Here is a 19,726-nt window from a genome sequence, read left to right on the forward strand (position 1 = left end):
GCCAAAAAGCGCTGGAAAGGTCCGGCCACCACCAGAAGCTGGGGCACAGGGGAGGCCTCTGCTGAGGTCTGTGGGGGACTGGCGGGGGGCGGGGGGGGGGAGAGCATGGTCCTCGCCCATAAACTGATTTCACACTTCGGGCCCCCGGAACCGAGAGAGTACATCCCTGTTAAGCCACCCAGCTCGTGGTGCTTTGTTATGGCGGCCCCGGGAGACGGACACAAGCAGATAATGTCACCTCCCCAGCCCAGGTCCCTCGTCCCACCTCCTCTTGGCCCAGGTACGCCCACCGGAATTTGCAGTCTGCCGGGCGGTTCTTGGTCTACTGTTAGCCCCTAAGTATGTCTTCCGAAAAGAAAAGAGTACCGTTTTGGGGAGGGGGGAGGGCTCCTCGGTTTTTCAAGGTTTCAGAGTGTGCAATTCTGTGGTTTCTCGTGCGTTTACAGAGTTGTGCAATCAGCAGCACGCTCTAACTCGAAAACATTTCCGTCACCCCAAAGAAACCCTGGGGCGCCTGGGTGGCTCAGTGGGTTGAGTGCCCGGCCTCGGCTGGGGTCATGATCTCACTGCTGGTGAGTTTCGGGCCCCACGTCGGGCTCTGTGCCGACAGCTCCGGGCCTGGAGCCTGCTTCGGATTCTGTGTCTCGCTCTCTCTCCGCCCCTCCCCTGCTTGCGCTCTGGCTCTCCAAAGAAATAAATAAATAAAGATTAAAAAAAAAAAAAGAAAAAAGAAACCCTGTACCCCTCAGCAGTCACCACCCCCCTCCCACCTCCCGCAGGCCCTGGCAGAAACGAGTCCACTTTCCGCCTGTGGATTTGTCTGTTGTGGTCATTTCACGTAAATGGAATCACACACCATGCGGCCTTTTGTGCCTGGTTCTCTCACTGAGTGTTGTGAGGTTGTTGTTGTTTTTAATTGTTTAAAAATGTTTTATTCTTTTAATTATTTTTTAACGTTTATTTTCGAGAGAGAGACAGACAGAACGTGAGCGGGGGAGGGGCAGAGAGCGAGGGAGACAGAATCCAGAACGGGCTCCAGGCTCCGAGCTGTCAGCACAGAGCCCCGCACGGGGCTCGAACCCGGGAACCGTGAGATCACGACCTGAGCCAAAGCCAGACGCTCAGCCGACTGAGCCACCCGGGGGGCCCCTCTTTCCCTCCTTTTCCACCTGTAACCTGGAGGTCCCTTCATTTCCTCGCCAAAGACTGCTTGAAGGCCTGCTGCGGGCCAGGCACTGGGCACCCGGGATATGGCCGGGAAGAGAGAGGTCAGAGCAGCCGGCCTCCCGTAGCTGACGCTCCAGTTGTGGGGACGGCCAGCTGGTGTGTCAGCTGGTGCTCAGCACCAGGGGGAAGAATCTGGGGAAAGAGATTGAGAGGTGGAAGGAGGAGGCAATATTTGATCAAGTGGCAGAGGAAGGTGAGGGGGGGAACCAGTGGGTGACTAAGAGATGGCATTCCAGGCAGTAGGAACAGCGTGTGCAAAGGCCCCGGGGTAGGACCGGGCCTGGCCCATTAGAGGAAAGGCGGGGGGGCCCCCTTTTGGCGGGTGCGTTGTGAGGAGGGGGAGACGGGGAGGAGGGGAGGGCGGGAAGGAGTTGGGGCCCGTCCTGCAGGGCCTTGTGGGCCTCTGGAAGGACTTGGGCTTCTACCCCAGGGGAGGACGGGGCCCTGGGGGGCGGTGGCTGAGCGGGGACGGGAGGTGGCTGAGGTTATCCAAGGGTTTGTCTTCCCCCACCTTGTAGGAAGAATTAAATGAGTGTGCCTGGCAGAGACTGGGCGCTCGGCACGCTCCCTGGTGATCCGGGTCCCCCACCCCCACCCCCACCCCCGGGAGCGCACAGCTGGCCCTGGCAGGGCCCGGACACCCGGGGCCGCCCCCACCCCGCACCCCGCGGTGTCGCCTTCCCGGGCGGCTCGGATTCCCGGATCCCCTTACCCCAGCGGCTCGGCTGTCGGGCCCCGGGCCGGGGGAGGGGGAGGCTGCAGGAAGCAGCGGATCCGGCGGCGGCTGTGGCCCGGGTGGCCGAGCTCCGGCCATGGAGAGCGCAGCGGCCCCTGAGGCCCGGGGCCCCGAGGCCCCGCGCCCGCCCGCGCCCCCGCCGTCGCCCGCCGAGCCCCCAGCCGCGCCCCGCGCCCGCCCGCGCCTGGTTTTCCGCACGCAGCTGGCGCACGGCAGCCCCACGGGCAGGATCGAGGGCTTCACCAACGTCCGCGAGCTCTACGCCAAGATCGCCGAGGCCTTCGGGATCGCGCCCACCGAGGTGAGGACGCCGCAGCCCCGGGGCCAGCGCCCCACCCGTCTGACCGGGGAGGGGTGGGGGGAGAGGGGTGGGGTCCGGACCCCCGGCCCGGGGGGCCCCGGCTCGCCTCCTCCCCCGATGGAGGGGAGCCGATCGCCGGGTCTCAGAGACGCATCTCCCAGATCCTGGGGTGCCCAGGCTCCAGGGACCCTCTTCCGTTCAAAGCCCTGCGCAGAGCCCGCCCTGCGCAAAAACAATGAGCATGTTTTAGGGTGAGCGGCTCCTTTAGATTGTCCGGGAGCCCACGCCGCCGAACCAGCCCGCAGCGACCCCAGCCCTCGGGTAAGCGCCTCTGTGGTCCCTGGGCGCGCGCGGCTGGGGACCGGGGTTCCAGGAGGCCGCGGGGCTCAGGGGCTGGGCGGCAGGGCGGTGCGGCTCGTAGCCCCCAGGGGGCGCCGGCAGATTCAGAATCGCCTGAACAAGTTGGTCTGGGGTGTCCGGGCACCGACGGGGTATAACTGAACGTGTAGGGGTGAAGGAGGGCTCTCTTCCCGCGCAGGGCCTCCCTATCACCCCGTTCTGAGGATCCCACGCCCTGCCCTTTCCCGTGGACCGGGATCCCGGCGGCTGGGTGATCAGACCAGCGGCGAGCCTCTTCGTGCCTCGGTTTCCCTCTCCCGAGCGCATCCCCCTGGTTGTCCTGCGCAGACGGAGGGCGAGGCGCGCTGTCGCTAACTCTGGGCTTCCCCTCCCCTCGGGACAGATCCTCTTCTGCACCCTCAACAGCCACAAAGTAGATATGCAGAAACTCCTGGGCGGCCAGATCGGGCTGGAGGATTTCATCTTTGCCCACGTGCGCGGCGAGACCAAGGAAGTGGAGGTCACGAAGACCGAAGACGCCCTGGGGTTGACCATCACGGACAACGGGGCCGGCTACGCCTTCATTAAGGTGCCCACGCGGGGCGGGCGGCTTCCCCGGGCGCTCCGGGACCTGGGATGAGCCGCCGGCCCCCTCGGGTCTAACCGGGCTCTGGGGAGCTGGGGGCGGGGGTGTCGGTGGCTGGGGCGGCCCCGAGAGTGACTCTGGGTCCCTGCAGAGGATCAAGGAGGGCAGCATCATCAACCGGATGCAGGCCGTGTGCGTGGGCGACAGCATCGAGGCCATCAACGACCACTCCATCGTCGGCTGCCGCCACTACGAGGTGGCCAAGATGCTCCGTGAGCTGCCCAAGTCACAGCCCTTCACCCTGCGCCTGGTGCAGCCCAAGAGAGCCTTCGGTGAGGGCCCCCGGGGGTCCCGGGGGCAGGTGGGGTGGTGCTGACGAGCTCTTCCAGAAGTGGGTTGCCTGGAGGCCCGGTACACCGGAGGATGGGGGCGGGGGGGGGGGGCGACGGGACAGGATGGAAGGTTCTAGAAGCCTCTGGTGACATGACGGGGAGCTTCCGGCACTGTGTCGGGCACAGGTAGGCAGTTTCTAGATTGTTACAGCCAGCCGAGGGGTGGAGGTGTGTGTGGGTGGGGGTGGGAAGACTGGGACGGGATGAGAGTTTCTCAACCTCAGCGCCGTGACATTTGGGCGCGATCATCCTCTGCGGTGGGGGCCGTCCTGTGCGCTGTACGATGGTGAGCAGCACCCCCGGCTTGGACCCGGCGGCCGCCAATGGCAACATCAATGTCACCTGGGGGTGGGGGAACCACCCGCCCCTACCACCAGGTTAAAAACCTGTGTTCTAGAATGTTTAGGATGGTCTGTTGAGGACTCTCTCGAGGAAGGAGCCGGATGTCAATTTCCATCCTGGCGCCCCGTCTTATTTCCTCATGGACTCCCCTCCCCCCCCTCACTTTTTTTTAATGTTTATTTTAGTTTTGAGAGAAAGAGCATGGGGGGTGGGGGGAGGGGCAGAGAGAGAGAGAGAGAGAGAGAGAGAGAGAAAGGGAGAGAGGATCCCAAGCAGGGTCCGCACTGTCAGCACAGAGCCCACGAACTGCAAGATCGTGACCTGAGCCAAGAGGGAGATGCCAAGTTGGATGCTAGGCTCCCCCCCCCCCCGGGAGGCTCAGTTGGTTAAGCTTCTGACTCATGGTTTCGGATCAGGTCATAATCTCGCCGCGGTTTCATGAGTTCGGGCCCTGTGTTGTGCTCTGTGCCAGGACTCTCTCTCTCTCTAAGTAAATACGTAAGCTTAAAAAAGAAAAAAAAAGTCAGACAACGCTTAGCTAACGGAGCCACCCAGGCGCCCCTAGAGAGACTTTTTAAAAACAGGAGAGATGGGGCGTCTGGCTGGCTCAGTCGGTGGAGGGGACGACTCTCCATCTTGGGGTCATGAGTTTGAGCCCCGTGCCGGGCAGAGAGATTTCTTTAAAAAAAAAAAACAAAAAACATAAAAAAACAAAAAATAAAGAGAAGGGAGATTTGGGGGAAGAAAGGATTCTCAAGCAGGGTCTCTGAAGATTCACCCATGGACGTAAAGGAGGGCTTCGAAGGATAGAAGGTTCTAGAAAGGCTCAGCGGGCAGCTTCCGAGGGATCCGCGGACGGGGATCCCGCAGAACAGATGCCCCTCCCCCACCATGTCCCCCGCAGATATGATTGGCCAGCGGAGCAGAAGCAGCAAATGCCCCGCGGATGCAAAAGTGACCAGCGGGAGGGAGACCCTGCGACTGCGTTCCGGGGGGGCCGCCACAGTGGAGGAAGTGGTGAGTGAAGGGGACGGGAGTCTCCAGGGGCTCTTACAGCAAGCACTCCGCTGACTCAGTGCACCCTCGGGTAAGACCCTCCCCTTCGTCCAGCCTGGTCCCCGCCCCCCCCCCCCCCCACCTCCTGCCTCCTGCAGGATGCCCCCTGGTCGTGTGGCAGGACAATAGCGGTGACACAGAGCGCTGACTCCTGCCAAGCCCCGCTCCCCTGTCACCTGACGGGCGGGAGCCCGTGGAGGGGCTGGGCTGGAGGGACCCCGGGCTTCTGACCCTCTGCGGTGCTCCTCTGTCCGCCACCCCCCCCCCCGCCCCGCCCCCCAGCCCACCGAGTTTGAGGAGGAGGCGTCCCGGAGGGTCGACGACCTGCTGGAGAGCTACATGGGCATTCGGGACCCCGAGCTGGGTAAGGGGCCAGGGTAAGCCGGGTGGACCCTGGGGGGAGGACAGCCCACAGGGAGGAGGCAGGGGCCCCAGGGAGCACCCTCACCCACCTCCCCTCCTCTCTGGCCCGCAGCGTCCACCATGGTGGACACAGCCAAGAAGACGCCGAGCGTCCAAGAGTTTGCGCACCGTTTAGATTCCGTCTTGGGCGAGTTTGCCTTCCCGGACGAGTTTGTGGTGGAGGTGTGGGCCGCCATCGGCGAGGCCAGGGAGGCCTGCGGCTAGTCTGCCCCGGCGCTGAGCGCAGCCCCAGCCCAGAGCCCAGCCCCCTGCCGCGGCCCTCCCCGCCGGTTCCCGAAGCCCAGCCCTGCGCCAGAGCCCAGGCCAGCTCGGAGACTGGGCTCCTCTCTAGAACCCAATCCACTCCCGAGACCCCACCCAGTTCCAAAACCCAGTCCCCCTCCAGAGCCCAGGCCAGCTCTGAGACCGAGATCACCTCTAGAACCCCTACCAGTTCCGAGAACAAGCCCAGCCCTGAGGTCAAGCCTTGCTCTAGAACCAAGCTCCGTGCGGAGACCCGACCCAGCTCCAAAACCCAGCCCTCTTCTAGAACCCAAGACGGCTCCGACGCGAAGCCAAGCCCTGAAATCAAGTCAAGTTCTGGAGCCCAGCTACGTTTCAGGACACAGCCGAGCCCTGAGATCAACCCCGGTTCTGGAAGCCAGCCCGGATCTCTGACCAAGCCCTGCCATAAAACTCAACCGGACTCTGGAACTCAAGACAACCCCGTGACCCGACCGTACCCGGACACCCCGTCCAGTTCAGGGACTCTCGTTAGTTCCGGAGCCCGGGCCAGACTCAAGAAACAGCCCGGCCGCAGTGGCCACACCGGCCCAGGATTGGAAGAGGGCCCCCAAACCCAAGTCTGCTCACGAGCCCAGACGCAAGCTGAACCTCGGTCCAGACCCAGACCCCAGCCCTGGCCTAAAACCCAAGTGCCCTCAAATACCCACTCCCAACCCGGGGCCCGGTCCAGTTCCGGTGAGGAGTCCAGCTCAGAGACGGAGCCCAGTTCTACACCCCAACCTGGTGCTACAACCAGGCCCGTCTCCAGAATTCACACAAGGTCTGGAACCGCAGCCCTCCCCGAGGCAAGGCCCGCCTCCCGAGCCCGGCTCGACGCCGAGCCCCGCTCTCACGGCCGAACGCAGACCAGCTCTAGAACACCGTCGGACTCCGGGACCCAGACCGACCTCGAAGCCTGGGCAGTTTCCAGAGCTCAGTCCCGCTCAGGCACTCCACCCAGCTCTGGAGCTCAGCTCAGTTCTGGAGCACAGGGCGCGTCTGAGATCCCGTCTGGCTCCCCAGGGCGGTCTGTGGCTGAGGCCCCGCTAAGTTCCAGAATCCAGCTGAACCCCGGCATCCTACCTAGGCCTGGGACCCAGACCAATGCAGCAACAGACTTAAAGTCCACAAATCTGTCTGGCGCTGAGAGCAGACTCAGTTGTGGGACGCAGACTTGTCCAAGAGCTCGGTCGACCTCTGGGACTCAGCTCGTCTCAGAAGCCCTGCCGAGTTCTAGATGCCAGCTTCAAGCCACGGCCCAAGGCAGCTCTGGTATCGAGCTGAACTCTGGGAAGCAGACCAGCTCTGGAACTCAGCTCATCGCTAGAGCCCAGCCCAGCTCTGGGACCCAGCCCAGCTCCAGAAGCCTGATCAGTTCTAGAACCCAGCTCAGCTCTGACACCCAGCTCACTTCAGAGACCCAGCCCCGTGCAAGAATTCAGCCCAGCTCTGGAGCCCAGCTTGGCTCCAGAACTCAGTCCAGCTCGGAGACCTGGCTCAGCTCTGAGATTCAGCTCAGCCCCGAAACCCAGCTCTGTTCTAGAGCCCAGCTCAGTCCCAGGATTCAGTTCAACTCTGAGACACAGCCCAGCTCTCGAAGCCACACCAGTTCAAGAATACAGCCCAGCTCTGGAACTCACTTCGGTTCCCGAACCCGGCCTGTTTCTGGACCCCAACCCAACTCCAGAACCCTGATCAGTTCTGGAACCCAGCTCAGTTCTGAGACCCAGCCTGCCTCAGAGACCCAGCCCCGTGCAAGAACTCAGCCCAGCTCTGGACCTTGCCTTAGTTCTAGAACCCAGCCTGTTTCGGGAACCCGCTCCAGCTCCAGGACCCAGACCAGCTCAGAGATCCAGCTCAGCTCTAAAAGTGGGCTCCACCTGCAGATCCCCGGCCTTGACCTCAGAACCCAGGCTGGTCTCACTTCTCCAGCCCCCAGAGCCCTGACTCTGGCCCCTAGCACAGTCTCTCGGCCTCAGCCCCGGCCCCATGATCTGGTACATGGAACCCAGGCCGACCCCGGCCTGAGCCAAAGCCCAGCAACTTCCTACCCGGCCCCTCAGCCACAGATCCCCTCAGCCCCCCCGAAACCAGCCCTCTTCCCCAAGCCTCAGCTCGGACCCCAGCAGTCCCCCCCACCCACCATATCTGTCTGCCCCCAGGGAGCAGTTCTGCCCCCAGGGAGCCCCTCCTGCATTCCCAGCCCCTGAATGCCTGGCTCAGGGACCTGTCCCCTCCCCCATGTTCAAGGAGTCATCAGAGCCCCTCCCCCACCAAGGGGAGCTATAGTTTGAGGAGGACATCTGTTGGCCTCCGTGGTCTCCCCCATCCTGCCTCCTGCCCCTCCCAGCCTGGGTCCCCCCTGGAAGCAGCAGGTGACCTCATTCCCCCAGCAGGTTGCAGGGGCGGGGAGGGGGGCCGGTGGCAGGGAGAGTGGAAACAGGGGCTTTAGTTTCACCGGGGCCTGGCTCTGAGAGCTGTAAGCAGATCCCAGGTCTGTGGAGTGGAAAGCTGGCAGGGGTGGGGCGGGGCGGGGTGGGGTGGGGGGCAGGAGGTGGAGGTGGAGAAACGGGGAGCAGGAGGGGAATTCCGTCCTCATGTACCTCGAGGGCTCGGCTCGTGTAAAATAAAGGCACCTCCCACCCCGGCAGCTGGATGTGTCATTTCTGGGGGGAGTTCCTGGGAAGACAGAGGAAGGGGCAGGCAGGAGGGTTTAGGAGGCTGACGTGACCACACCGGGTGCTTCTCAGGCGTCTACTCTGTGCCAAGCTCTTTGCCAAGCGCTGTGCATGAGCTCGGGCACCTGCACGAGCACACACACACACACACACACACACACACACGGGTGGTAAAGGCTCAGTCCTCTGTCCCTCCCATGGATGTTTATTGAGCACCTGCTGTGGGCCAAGTGCCTTCTGTTCAAGGCCCTGGGGTCTGAAGTGGTGTGGGAGCAGCTACCCGAGTGAGGGAGTGAGCCCTGCTTGGGACGGGGGCGGGGGGCTGGGTAGCAATTGTTCACGTCCCAGTCCTGCCTGTCTCTGTCTGTCTCCTCTCTTTTCCTCACCTGCGAATGGGTTTAATGCCAGAACCCCAGGGACTGTAGGATGACAGGAGACCGGACCCACAAAGTGCTTAGTCAAGACTCCAGAAAGGAGGTGAGGAGTCAGAACCCAGCCCCCTCCCCCCCCCTTCCCCTGCACCCCAGCTCTGCTCAGGCGGCCGCCCGCCTGTCGGTGAAGATCTATGCCGTCTGGACCCAGAGGGAAACAAAGACGGCCGGCGGGGCTAAGACGTATTTTGGCCAGGGAGGGGGTGTCCTGCCTATTCGTGCTCAATATTTTCTAAACAGGGCCTTCTTGGGTGGGGGCGTCAAGCTGACCCAACGGTACCCCCCCAGTAAGCAGGTCGTATCGGGTCCAAGGGCCCCCACTTCTGGAGGATTTCTGGAAGGGGAGGCTTGCAAGTCTGATCTCCTCGGACACCCACCCCACAGGCCTGCCCACCCTTCCTGGGGGGAGGGGGGAGAAGGGACGGGAGGGAGGAGTTAGGGAGTCCCCAGGGCGGATGGAGGACAGCCCGCAGGCCTGCCCTTCAACGTCTCGGTCCTTGCGACGCTCCCCGCTCCTGGGGCTTCCGAAGAGACCGGCCGTGACCCTCGGGAGCGCCCCGTCCGGCTGTCCCCCCGCCGGGTCCTACTGCACCGTGGGCCTCTGGGTGAGCTGGGGCTGCAGGGACAGCGACCTGGGCCGGGCGCCGAGGCGAGGGTGGAGACGCCGGATCACGGCCCGGCGGAACAGGATGTACACCCAGGGGTCCAGGATCTGGTTCCAGGTGGCCACGCGCAGGTAGATGAGCAGCCGTTGCTCCGTGGCTCGCGACAGCTGTCCGGTCGGGCTCATGGCGGGCGGGCTGCGCAGCACCGTCTGGGCGATGAACACCTGCCGGGGGTCAGAGCGGTTAGCCAGGGACCCCGCCGGCCCCCAGCCCGGCCCCTCACGGGCACCTTCCCTGCGGGACCCCCCCCCCCCCAGCCCCGGGGGCAGCTGAGATCCAGTGCTGGTTGTGCCCCGGCTTTGCTGTGTGACCTCGGGAGAGCCGCCTGACCTCTCTGGGCTGCAGTTGACGGAGCTAGAAGACAGCACGCTTTTCCTGCCTCTCTCTGGGGCACAATTAAAAATGGTGGGAAAGAAACAGAGACCTGGAGGGGGAAGCAGGCGGAGTCACCGTTCCTGCCCCAGCGTTACTGTTCGATTCGTGCGAAAGGTAGAATACAACATTGGACTATAAAGTTGCCCATGAAATCCTTAATTTTTTTAAGTTTATTTATTTTGAGAGAGAGGGAGAGAGAGCGAGAGCCAGGGAGGAGTAGAGACAGAATCCCAAGCAGGCTCCAGGCTCCGAGCCATCAGCACAGAGCCCAACGCGGGGCTCGAACTCACGAACCGTGAGATCATGACCTGAGCCGAAACCAAGAGTCAGACGCTTCACCGACTGAACCACCCAGGCGCCCCTAAATACTTAATTTTTATATCATATATTTTATTTTAAGTAATTATATCTTGCGTTGAAATTTATATTTTATGTAATTATATTTTATATGATTTTGACACAATTTTATATTAAATAATTCTATGTTAAACTTGTATACTGAATCATTTAAGTATATTTCATTACTGTTGACATTTGTGTTTAATATTACATATGTCATATAAGTTATTTACAAATATATAATACAACGACTAGCTAATATACTGTTAATTATAATATATAGTATTTAAAATATATATTACAAGTATAATCATATAACTATCATTGATACAATTAGGTACAAATGATAACTCAATAACAATGTAATAGTTATAATGTATATTTTGTAACTATAATGAAAATTTATGTTAAGCATGATCATAATTCACATGATGTTAAATTCTTCTATTAAAATAAACTGTTATATTGAAATTATATTAACATTGGGACACCGGGGCTGGTTCAGTCTAAAGAGCCTGTGACTCAGTCTCAGGGTTGGCAATTCGAGCCCCACGTTGTGTGTAGAGATTCCTTAAAAATAAAATCCTCAGTCAGTTAAGCCTCCCACTTCAGCTCAGGTCAGGATCTCACGGTTCGTGAGTTCGAGCCCCGCATCGGGCTCCGTGCTGTCAGTGAGGCGCCTGTTTGGGATTCTCTCTGTCTCCCTCTCTCTCTGGCCCTCCCCTGCTTGTACTCTCTCTCTCTCTCTCTCTCTCTCTCTCAAAATAAACAAACTTTAAAAATAAAAGTAAAATAAAATCTTTAAAAACTTGTATTTATATTGTTTCCTGAGCACCTACTGTGTGCTGGGCAAGGCTGGGGGCAGACACACCGGGTCCCTCCGGCGTGGGTCCGCAGTCCCCACCAGGATGGTGGCCAGGCTGTCAGAGCGTGCGGGTGGGGGTGACAGAGCCACGGTGGAGGAGGGGTGAGGCCCGCAGGAGCCCAGAGCGGGCACCTGAGCTGACCGAGGGGGAGGGGCGGTGACCGGCTGGCGGGTGGGAGTTTCCCCAGGTGAGTTCGCAGGGAGCGTCTGGGGGCCTGTCTTGGGGGGCGATGGGAGCCAGGGGAGGCTCTAGAGCGGGGGGTGGTCAGGGGCCAAATCTGGCCCTCCGCGTCTTTCTGCCTCCTTTTGTTTGCTTTGTCCTTTGCTTTGGTTTTGTTGTTATGTCGAGAATGTCCTTCCGCGTGTGAACAGTGGGAGAAAAAATAGAAAGGAGCATATCTGTGGCACGTGAAAACGACATGGGATTCAAACCTCGGCGTCCACGAACGGAGCCCAGGGGCGCAAGCCACGTGCATTTTCCCCGTCGTCGGTGGCTGCCTTCACGCTCCCTTGGGCCGGGCCGAGTCGCTGTGACGGAGACCGTGCCTGGAATATTCCCCGCCCGGCCCTTTATGAGAAAGCTTACCCCCAAAGGGGACTCAGGAATTGTTTCGTGAGGCAGGGGTTCTACCCGGGACGCCTTCCCCCTTCGGTCTAGCGAGCGAACTCCTATTCATAGCGTCAGAGCCCCAGTTCTGACGACTCGGAGCAGGACGGAGCTCCTTCTGGGTGTTACCAAGAGCCAGGAGGCTGGAGGGCAGGGTCCTCGTCGGCCGACGGCTGTGTGTATCTCGGCCGGGGGAGGGAAGCAGGGAGCCTGCGAGGAACCCGTTCCCGGGGTGGGTGCCAGCCACGGGCACCTACGGGTTCCCGCGGGAGCGTCAGTTACAGGACGGTGCTTCTGGCTGACGGAGGTGTTCTTGTCCTGTCCTCGGCGTGTCCCTCCCAGGCCTGTTCTCACGGATCTGAGAACACTTATGTATTCACTTATTACTAGTGCATCCCTCACACGTACTGGGCGGCACCTGAGTCGGGTCCCTCCAGGGCTTCTCCCTCCCCCCCCCGGGGTAGAAGCCCAAATTCTCCCCTCGGCCCCCCAAGGCCCTCGGCGACCTGTGCCCGTCCCCTCTCCGCCCTCCCGTCCTCCCTCCCTCCCCCTCCCCCACTCTGCTCCAACCACACAGGCCTCCGGGCTGTTCCTCCCACACTCTAGGCAGGGTCCTGCCTCAGGACCTTGGCCCATGCCGCGCCCGCTGCCTGGAATGCTTTCGCCCTCAGAGCTCCACACGGCTTACCCCTCTACCATGTCTTTGCTCAAATGTCACCTTCACCAAGAGGCCCCTGACCAGGATCTGCCCTCCAGCCTGCAATCCCTTGGGACAGACACCCAGAACGGGCCCTGCTCCGCCCTGAACCCTTGGGGCCGGCGCTCTGAAACACGGACAGGAGTTTAACTGCTAGACAAAAACCAGGAAGGCGTCCCAGGTAGAATCTCGCTGAATCGCTAAACGACTCCCGAGTCCCCTTTGGTGACAAACGTTTTCTTAAAGGACCGTATAACACTCGAAACGCGGTCTCTGTCGCCACTAAGCTCTGCAGCGTGAAAGCCCCATGGAACCGAATGGGCGCGGCCGTGTTCCAACAGGACTTTATTTCTGGAGGCGGAAATGGGAACTCCGTGGCATTTGCACGTGTCACAAAATACGATGCGTCTTTGTACCTTTCCTCTAACCGTTCACATATGCCAGACGTTCTAGCAAAACAAACAAACAAAAAAAAAACAAGGCAAAAGCAAGAACAAATCCGCGATCTTTCCATTCGCGGGTTGCCCTGTTTTGGTTTGTTTTTGGGGTTCTGTTTTTAAGTGATCGCTACGCCCGACGTGGGGCTCGAACTCACGATCCTGAGACCAGGAGTCGCCCGCTCCAGCGGCGGAGGGAGCGGACTAAGTTCACGGCCCGCCTGCCCCGCTGGCAAGAACTCCCGGAAGCACAGGATGTCTGCTGTGTCCTCGGGGCCTAGAGCGGAGCCTTGTACACAGGAGTCGCTCGTGACACGCTTGTTGGAAGAACGAATGAATGAGCGAGCTCATTTCGACCTCGCCATCACGCTTTTGGATCCCCGTAACCAGACAGCAAGGCTGGAGGAGGAGGGGAGCCCGGAGCCAGAGTCACACGGCAAGTCCTCATGGGACGTGGGGCTGGGGACCGCGTGTCTGACTTCAGACGCCAGACTCGTCCCGATCAAACAGAAATGGAAAGACAACCACCCCGAGTGGCCAACTTACGCCAATCACTCGCAGGGCTTGGGCCCAGCCTCCCCGACTCGGAAAACCTGGGCAGGCCTGGGTTCCAGCCCAGAACCAGGCACGGAGTAGACTCAGGAGATGTTTGATGATTCAGCAACACTACCTAGAGTGGCTTCCTTGGCTTTGTTAAGAAAACTCCTATTCATCCCTCAAGACCCCGGCTCCCACGCCCGTCCCCTGGGAAGCCTTCTCCGATGCCCCAGATGGAATCCTGGAGCCCCTCCCTGGGCATCCCCGTCGCGCCCCCGGCTTGGGGGTTATCTGCGTCCCGCTCGTGAACTCCTCGAGGAAGGACGCCCGAACCCTGGGGTCCGTGCCCACGTTTTCCCGGGCGGGTGACAACCGGGAGCCTTAAATCCATGCGGCTGAGCCCGGTCACCAGGAGCGGCAGGAGCCCCGAGCAGACCCCCCCCCCGCCCCCCCCCGCCCGCCCGCCACTCACCAGCAGCGGCATCCAGCAGATCGTGGCCACCACCATGATGCCCGTGAGCTGAGCCATCATCTCGACCTCACAGTCCCGTGGGCGCTGCTGGGCGGCCTCCTGGCCGTGGTACACGTGGCACAGAGTGGCCACGCTGATCGTGTTGAGCAGGAAGGACAGCCCCACCGAGAGGCCGCCCAGGAGCGAGAACAGCAGGCCGAAGGCCACGTCCCCGGGCTGGGCGCCGAGCGTCAGGAAGCACCAGGAGCCGGGATACTGCACCGTGTAGCGGCCGACGCCCAGCAGGGGCAGCAGGCCCAGCGCCAGCGCCGAGGTCCACACCAGCCCCACCGTGGCCCAGGCGCGGCGCCCGGAGGCGGCCGCGGGCCGCGAGAAGGGCCGGGTGATGCCCAGGTAGCGCTCCGAGGCCATGGCGGCCCCCAGCCACAGCGGGCAGAGGCCGAAGAAGACCATGACGACGCCCATGAACTGGCAGAGGCGGCAGCCGGGGTCCACGGCGCGCCAGTCGAAGAGGACGGCGTGCTGGGCCACCACGATGGCGCCGGTGACCAGCAGCCCCACGAAGTCGGTGAGGACCAGGCCGCAGAGGAAGGTGAGGAAGGAGGAGCGGGCGTGCGAGCCGCCCTGCCGCGCACCGGCCAGCACGCTCAGGGCCAGCAGGTTGGACGCCAGGCCCACGAGGCAGAAGGAGGCGGCGAACCAGGGGGAGGCGATGAGCTGCCGCTCCTCCAGGGTGATGTTGGTGGGCCGGAAACAGGGCCCCGGGGCGCTGCCGTTGGGCCACATGGCGCCGGGTCACCAACCCATCGGGCCGGGGGCGGCGGGCGGGGACGGCTCGGGCACACCTGGGGGAGCAGGCAGAAGAAACGCGGGTGATCCACGCTGCCCTTGAATCCGCGCGGGCCTGGCGAACTCCTACGCGGGCTTCAACGCCCCAGTCCAAATGACCCTCTTCGCTTTTCTTTGTTTTTATGTTTGTTTATTTTGAGAGAGAGAGAGAGAGAGAAAGAGAGACAGCACGGGCAGCAGAGGGGAGGCTACGAATGGTGACACCACGACACGAGCCGAGATCAAGCCGGACACTCAACTGACCGAGCCGCCCAGGCGCCCCGAATAACCCCTCTTTGAAGAAACCTTCCCCGACTTGCCTCGCTCCCCGCTCAGTAGTATCACTACCCGTACCGCCTCCAACTCTGTCCTGCCCCGGTGGCCGTGACCCTCAAGGGTGAGGACCACTGCCGTCTCCTCTGTGACCCCTGGAGACCTGTTAGTATTTTCTGGGTGTCCGAGAAGAACCCAGAGAGAGGCCCTGGGTTTGAACGGCAGCCCCGGGCACCCCCTGGCGTGGCCCCAGGCAAATGATTTCTGCCCTCCGGGCACCACCGCCCCCTGCTTGTCACCCCTCTGAGCCCCTGTCACCCCTCTGAGCCCCTGTCACCCCTCTGAGCCCTTGTCGGACTGCAGAATCCAGGATGGGTGGCGAGACTGGATGCGTCCAAGGTGAGGAGGGCAGCTGGACATCGGCCAGAGGTCCCGGCTCCCAGGCCGGCTCTGAGGTCAGCCTCTGGGTCACCAGTGGTCGCGCACGCATGGCGGGGGGCCCGACACCTCCCGCGTTTTAGGACGACGCTTCCTGGCACATGTTGCAATCGTGTGGATTCTTCCCCGCCGCCCCCGTTTTCAGGGCATTGTTTTCATAATAAGAAACAAACCCAGAAATCCGGTTCCATTCTGGGAACAGAAACACGGCTCATGGGCAGTGACAGACTCCCCGGGGATGGGCTATAAATGGCAGCGAGAGGGACCTGGTCCTCGCGGTGGGGCCGGGCGACAAAACCAGAGACATCTGGGCCTGACTTCTGCGAATGTGGACGAGCACACCAGATGTGGGGACGTCAAGGAGAAATAAATTGAGAGATCATTCCAAAAACAGCTCCCGGTTCCCCAAAAGACAGGAAGGCTCCCTGTGTGGGCAGCAGGGGTTCCCGGGGTGGGGGTGGGGAAGAGCGGGTGAAGGCGGGCAGACATGGGAAGTACGGGGGTGGCCGGGCAGGGAAAGCTCACAAAGGTCCTACTGTGACACCCATTTTGCAGAGGGGGCAAACCGAGGCACGTTAGTTAAATCTCTTGTCCGAGGTCCCACAGCCTGGCCCGAGTTGATCTCAGGGGGTAAATCCAGGTCTCGTTACGTATAAAGGCGTGTAAACGATTCGTAGGTTTGCCAATAACCAGATGGGGGGCGTGGGGTGGAGATTTCCTTTAAGGGATGGGATTTTCTTTCTTTTTTTTGTTAATTTTTAAATATTTTTGAGGGAGACAGAGCATGAGCAGGGGAGGGGCAGAGAGAGAGGGAGACACAGAATCCGAAGCGGGCTCCAGGCTCCGAGCTGTCAGCGCAGAGCCCGACGCGGGGCTCGAACCTACAAACTGTGAGATCATGACCTGAGCCGAAGTCGGGCGCACAATGGACTGAGCCACCCGGGCGCCCCCGAGGGACAGCATTTCCTACAAGTGGGTCAGATGGGCCCGGGGTCCAGGCCTCGCTGCCTACCCTGTCACTGACTCTGGTCTAGTCGCACGCCTCGTCCCTTCCTGTAAGGGGCCTGATGACGGGAACGAGTGGGTCCGAGTACAGGGCTCAGGGCCTCGTGGGTGCCCTCAGGGTGGTGGCCGCGGCCACCTTCCCACGTGTTCCCTGCTGTGCTGGCCTGGTCCCTCTGCTCAGCGACTCCTTACCCAGCTTCTGACACCCGCACCGAGTTTCCCTCCCAGGCTGAGCGCCCAGACCACCTCCTCGGCGGCGGGGTGGGGCCTCCGGTGGGAACACTGAGGCCCCGGGAGAAGTGCGGGGGCAGCACGGCGGGGGGCTTTCCGCGGTGACCCGCAACCTTCCCCTCCGCGGCAGGGCAGGGGCGCGCGCTCTGCCGTCACAGATTTGGCCTGCATTTGGATTCCCCTCGGGACGGGGCACTCTCTCCCTCCAGAGCTGGAATGCACCGTTGCGGGACATTCCCGGGGACTTGGGCTGTGCCTGCGACCACTGACCTCACCCCAGGCTGGAGTGACCGCGAGCTAGGGGCTCCTCCTGGGCCCACAGCGCCAGCCCCCGTGGGAGGCTCCGTGAACTGCCGATTCGACTGCTGATTCATCCGGAGACCGCCTCACGCCTCCCGTGTCTGGGAACAAACCTGTGACCCAGAGCTCTCGGCCCCAGGGGGAGGCTGGAAACTGGCCTGACTCCCTCTGGCCACAGCCTCTGGTTTCCAGTCCCCTCGGGGACAGGTCCTGGTGACAGCTGCCTTCCCGAGTTCCCCAGGCAACCACGCCAGCCCCGCAGGGGCACCTGGCAAAGCCTCCCTTCCCCTCCCCCCACCCCCACCCCCAGACGGGCTGGGAGGGGACGGCAGGGCCCTGTCCTCGCCACAGCCCGAGGTCCACAATCAGCACCGTGTGGCCCTTCGGGGGAACCCATCCTCCTTTCTGTGCCTCGTGGGGGGACCTGGCGCCCAGATCCGCTAGACAGACTCAGGATTCCGTGGCCCAAGAGCAGGGGGGTTTGGCTTTGATGCGCTCCCGCTTCCAGAACCCGCAGGGCCTCGAGTCGAGAATTCCAAGGGGCTGAGGTTCTAGAGCTTTGATGGGAACGTGGCTGGGTCCTGGGTCCAGAACTTCCGTCTCAGCTCCTGGCTCCAGGGTCAGCCCACCTGGGTGAGGCCTGGCGGCTCCTTCCAGCTGCCCCAGAGCCTCAGGCACCAGGCCTCCCATGCCCAGCCCCCTGCGGAATGCGATCTCCGGTTCCCAAGCGCCAGGCCCCTCCTCTGCCTGTGGGTCGGTCCCTGGCTCTCCTCCCCCACCCCCTCCTGTCGGCCGAGCCAGCCATCTCTCAACACGTCTCTCCCCCTCTCCCCCGACTCGATGGCTTGCGAGGCCTCCTGTCCCCACGCCCAGGCTCACCCAGACTCCCGCAGGGGCGACGCTGACCTCTGACCGGCTCGCCGGAGTCCCAGGCTGGGGGGGGTAAACTGTGCCAAGCCTCAGTGTCCCCTCCTCCGTGAAACGGGGAGAAAGCCTCAGTGTCCCCTCCTCCGTGAAACGGGGAGAAAGCCTCAGTGTCCCCTCCTCTGTGAAACGGGGAGAACCACGACACTGAGCCGCCTGCTGGCATTCCGGCTGATTTTCTGGGCCCGACCTGCTCCCACCCAGGCCCCTCCCCGCCCGGGAGCCTTCCCTGCCCTGCGGGAGCTCAGAGGTCGGCTCCTGGCCGGCCAGGCGCACGGGGGCAGCCCTGAGGTGGCCCCAGCACATTTGCTAAGTGCTCTGAGCGCCGTCCAGGTGACCAACGGTGTCACCTTTTCAGGGACCAGGCCAGCCCGGGGCCTGACGCAGGCTCGCAGGCCCACGGGTGTGGACCCCTCCACAGACACCGCACACCAATGTCAGCCCCCAGGCCTGCCCCACCTCCCCTCACCACACCATGAGGCTTAATTTCCGGGACCTTTTCCTGTTTGTGACACCAAGCCGGCCCCCACCCCAGAGGGTGCAAAGTGGGGCCGCCAGGGCCCGCCCCACTAGGTCTGAGCCCAGCCTCCGCCCTGACTCAAGGGGCCCCCGGGAGCCTCAGTTTCCTTATCTGTACAGTGGGTGCTCTCCAGGGCTCGCCACTCACCTGCACAAGAGGGCAGGTGTGAGGTGAGGGGACAGGCCTGGGGGCCCTTGGCCGTGGTTGAGGATGGGCACTGAGTTATAGTGATGGTCCCGACGTGGGCTGAGACCGGCCACACACGCACAGACACGGGCTCGCAGCCACGCCCAGCGCCTTGCACCCTCCCTGCGGCGCCGAAGGACCCTGAGTGGCCCCGCAGGCTCCCAGGGAAACACAGAGGCACGTCGCGGGCCACACCGGGACAGGCGCCGGGCGGACGGCAGGGGCACGACGGCACACTCCAGTCGCAGACCTGGTCTCAGCACCGCCCGGGGACACCTAGCACCTGGCGACCGGCGGTCGGGGGGGGGGGGGGGGGGGACACACCCACAGCGGGGCGGGCCTCCGGACACATCCTGCCCGCGCTCACAGCCGCGCCCCTAACCTGGCGGGCCGGCCTCACCTGGAGACGACGATCCGTGGCCTGCGCTGGGGTCGCCCCTGTCGCACAGCCCGGCTGGCCGACGTGCGGGTGTCGGGCTCAGGCCGGGGAGGGCGGAGCGGGGAGCAGGGCGGTCGGGCCTCCCGGGGCCCCCGGGGAAACCGAGTCACGGCCGGGGGCGGGACGCACAGAGGACCCCGGCGCTGCCCCGTTTCCGCAGGGCACGGATGGAGGGCGCGGCAGCTCAGGACGCCCGGCTGCGCGACGTCCTCCGGGGCTGGAGGAGGGGCGCCGAGTCCTCCCCGCCTGGAAGCGGGGTCCGCGGGGGCTAAAAATAGCCCAGGATGGGGGCTCCGCGCAGCGGCCCGCGCCCTGTCGGTCCCTGTCTGTCTCTCCTGCGTCTCTCACCGGCCCCTCCCCCTGGCGCTGGCCACGCCCCTCAGGCCTGGCCTGGCCGTTGGGGGTCAGGGGGCGCCCCCCAGTCCGCTGGGGACCCGGCTCGGCCCCCTGGGCTCAGGGACAGGGATGCGGTGGCCGGGGCCCTCTCGGGGGACTGTAGCCTGGGCCCCCCCCAGCTGGGCCCCCTCTTTGCACTTCTGCCGCCAGGCCCCGCGTTGTTCACCGTCTGGGCAGCACCCGAGATCGGGAGGGGCCGGGCGTCCCCCTCCCCTCCCCACCCCCCCCTCCCGGCAGAATCAGGCCCCGAGGGGCCCAGGGCTCTAAGCCGGTGAACCTGGTGGGGCTGGGCCTGGAACACAGTAGGTACCTAATCAATGCGGGGGGTCTGTTTAGAGGGGAGGACGGGCGTCCTGCTGAGACAGGCTTTCCTGGAGCAGGTCGGTGGGACGTGGTGGGTCGCCGCATTCCGGGGGG

At 62.8% G+C, this 19,726-nt stretch overlaps 2 protein-coding genes across 6 annotated transcripts; one reads left to right on the forward strand and one right to left on the reverse strand.

The window, feature by feature from the left end:
• Positions 1–1,878: 1,878 nt before the first annotated feature.
• On the forward strand, positions 1,879–8,122 carry GIPC3 (GIPC PDZ domain containing family member 3). Of its 2 annotated transcripts, none has more exons than XM_053898082.1 (6): positions 1,879–2,264; positions 3,007–3,192; positions 3,341–3,521; positions 4,828–4,940; positions 5,262–5,343; positions 5,455–5,719. In XM_053898082.1, the coding sequence occupies exons 1-6, from the start codon at positions 2,040–2,042 to the stop codon at positions 5,604–5,606; spliced, it is 939 nt and encodes a 312-aa protein (XP_053754057.1). In that variant the 5' UTR covers positions 1,879–2,039; the 3' UTR covers positions 5,607–5,719. The 2 variants fall into 2 exon arrangements, with proteins under 2 accessions (XP_053754057.1, XP_053754056.1); XM_053898081.1 differs by having other exon boundaries at positions 1,898–2,264; positions 5,262–5,356; positions 5,455–8,122.
• A 388-nt stretch (positions 8,123–8,510) lies between these two features.
• TBXA2R (thromboxane A2 receptor) lies at positions 8,511–19,463 on the reverse strand. Of its 4 annotated transcripts, XR_008420559.1 has the most exons (4): positions 18,875–19,463; positions 13,770–14,614; positions 11,182–11,984; positions 10,745–10,927 (listed from the first exon to the last, which is right to left on the reverse strand). XR_008420559.1 is itself a non-coding variant. In XM_019430775.2 (3 exons), the coding sequence occupies exons 2-3, from the start codon at positions 14,553–14,555 to the stop codon at positions 9,359–9,361; spliced, it is 1,032 nt and encodes a 343-aa protein (XP_019286320.1). In that variant the 5' UTR covers positions 14,556–14,614; positions 18,875–19,454; the 3' UTR covers positions 8,511–9,358. The 4 variants fall into 4 exon arrangements, 3 of the variants coding, with proteins under 3 accessions (XP_019286320.1, XP_019286321.1, XP_019286322.1); XM_019430775.2 differs by lacking the exons at positions 10,745–10,927; positions 11,182–11,984 and adding an exon at positions 8,511–9,604 and having other exon boundaries at positions 18,875–19,454; XM_019430776.2 differs by lacking the exons at positions 10,745–10,927; positions 11,182–11,984; positions 18,875–19,463 and adding exons at positions 8,511–9,604; positions 17,724–17,833.
• Between the last annotated feature and the right edge of the window lie 263 nt (positions 19,464–19,726).

The sequence above is a fragment of the Panthera pardus genome, unplaced genomic scaffold (genome assembly GCF_024362965.1).
Source record: "Panthera pardus isolate Hobbes unplaced genomic scaffold, ASM2436296v1 HiC_scaffold_8, whole genome shotgun sequence".
NCBI classification, from domain to species: domain Eukaryota; kingdom Metazoa; phylum Chordata; class Mammalia; order Carnivora; family Felidae; genus Panthera; species Panthera pardus.

Coding starts and splice junctions, on each gene's coding strand:
- TBXA2R (XM_019430775.2), bottom strand. CDS start 14,555: ATGTGGCCCAACGGCAGCGCCCCGGGGCCCTGTTTCCGGCCCACCAAC. Junction 9,605..13,769: donor TCTGCTGGATGCCGCTGCTG/GTGAGTGGCGGG, acceptor GACCCCCGGCAG/GTGTTCATCGCCCAGACGGT.
- GIPC3 (XM_053898081.1), top strand. CDS start 2,040: ATGGAGAGCGCAGCGGCCCCTGAGGCCCGGGGCCCCGAGGCCCCGCGC. Junction 3,193..3,340: donor CCGGCTACGCCTTCATTAAG/GTGCCCACGCGG, acceptor GGGTCCCTGCAG/AGGATCAAGGAGGGCAGCAT. Junction 3,522..4,827: donor GCAGCCCAAGAGAGCCTTCG/GTGAGGGCCCCC, acceptor TGTCCCCCGCAG/ATATGATTGGCCAGCGGAGC.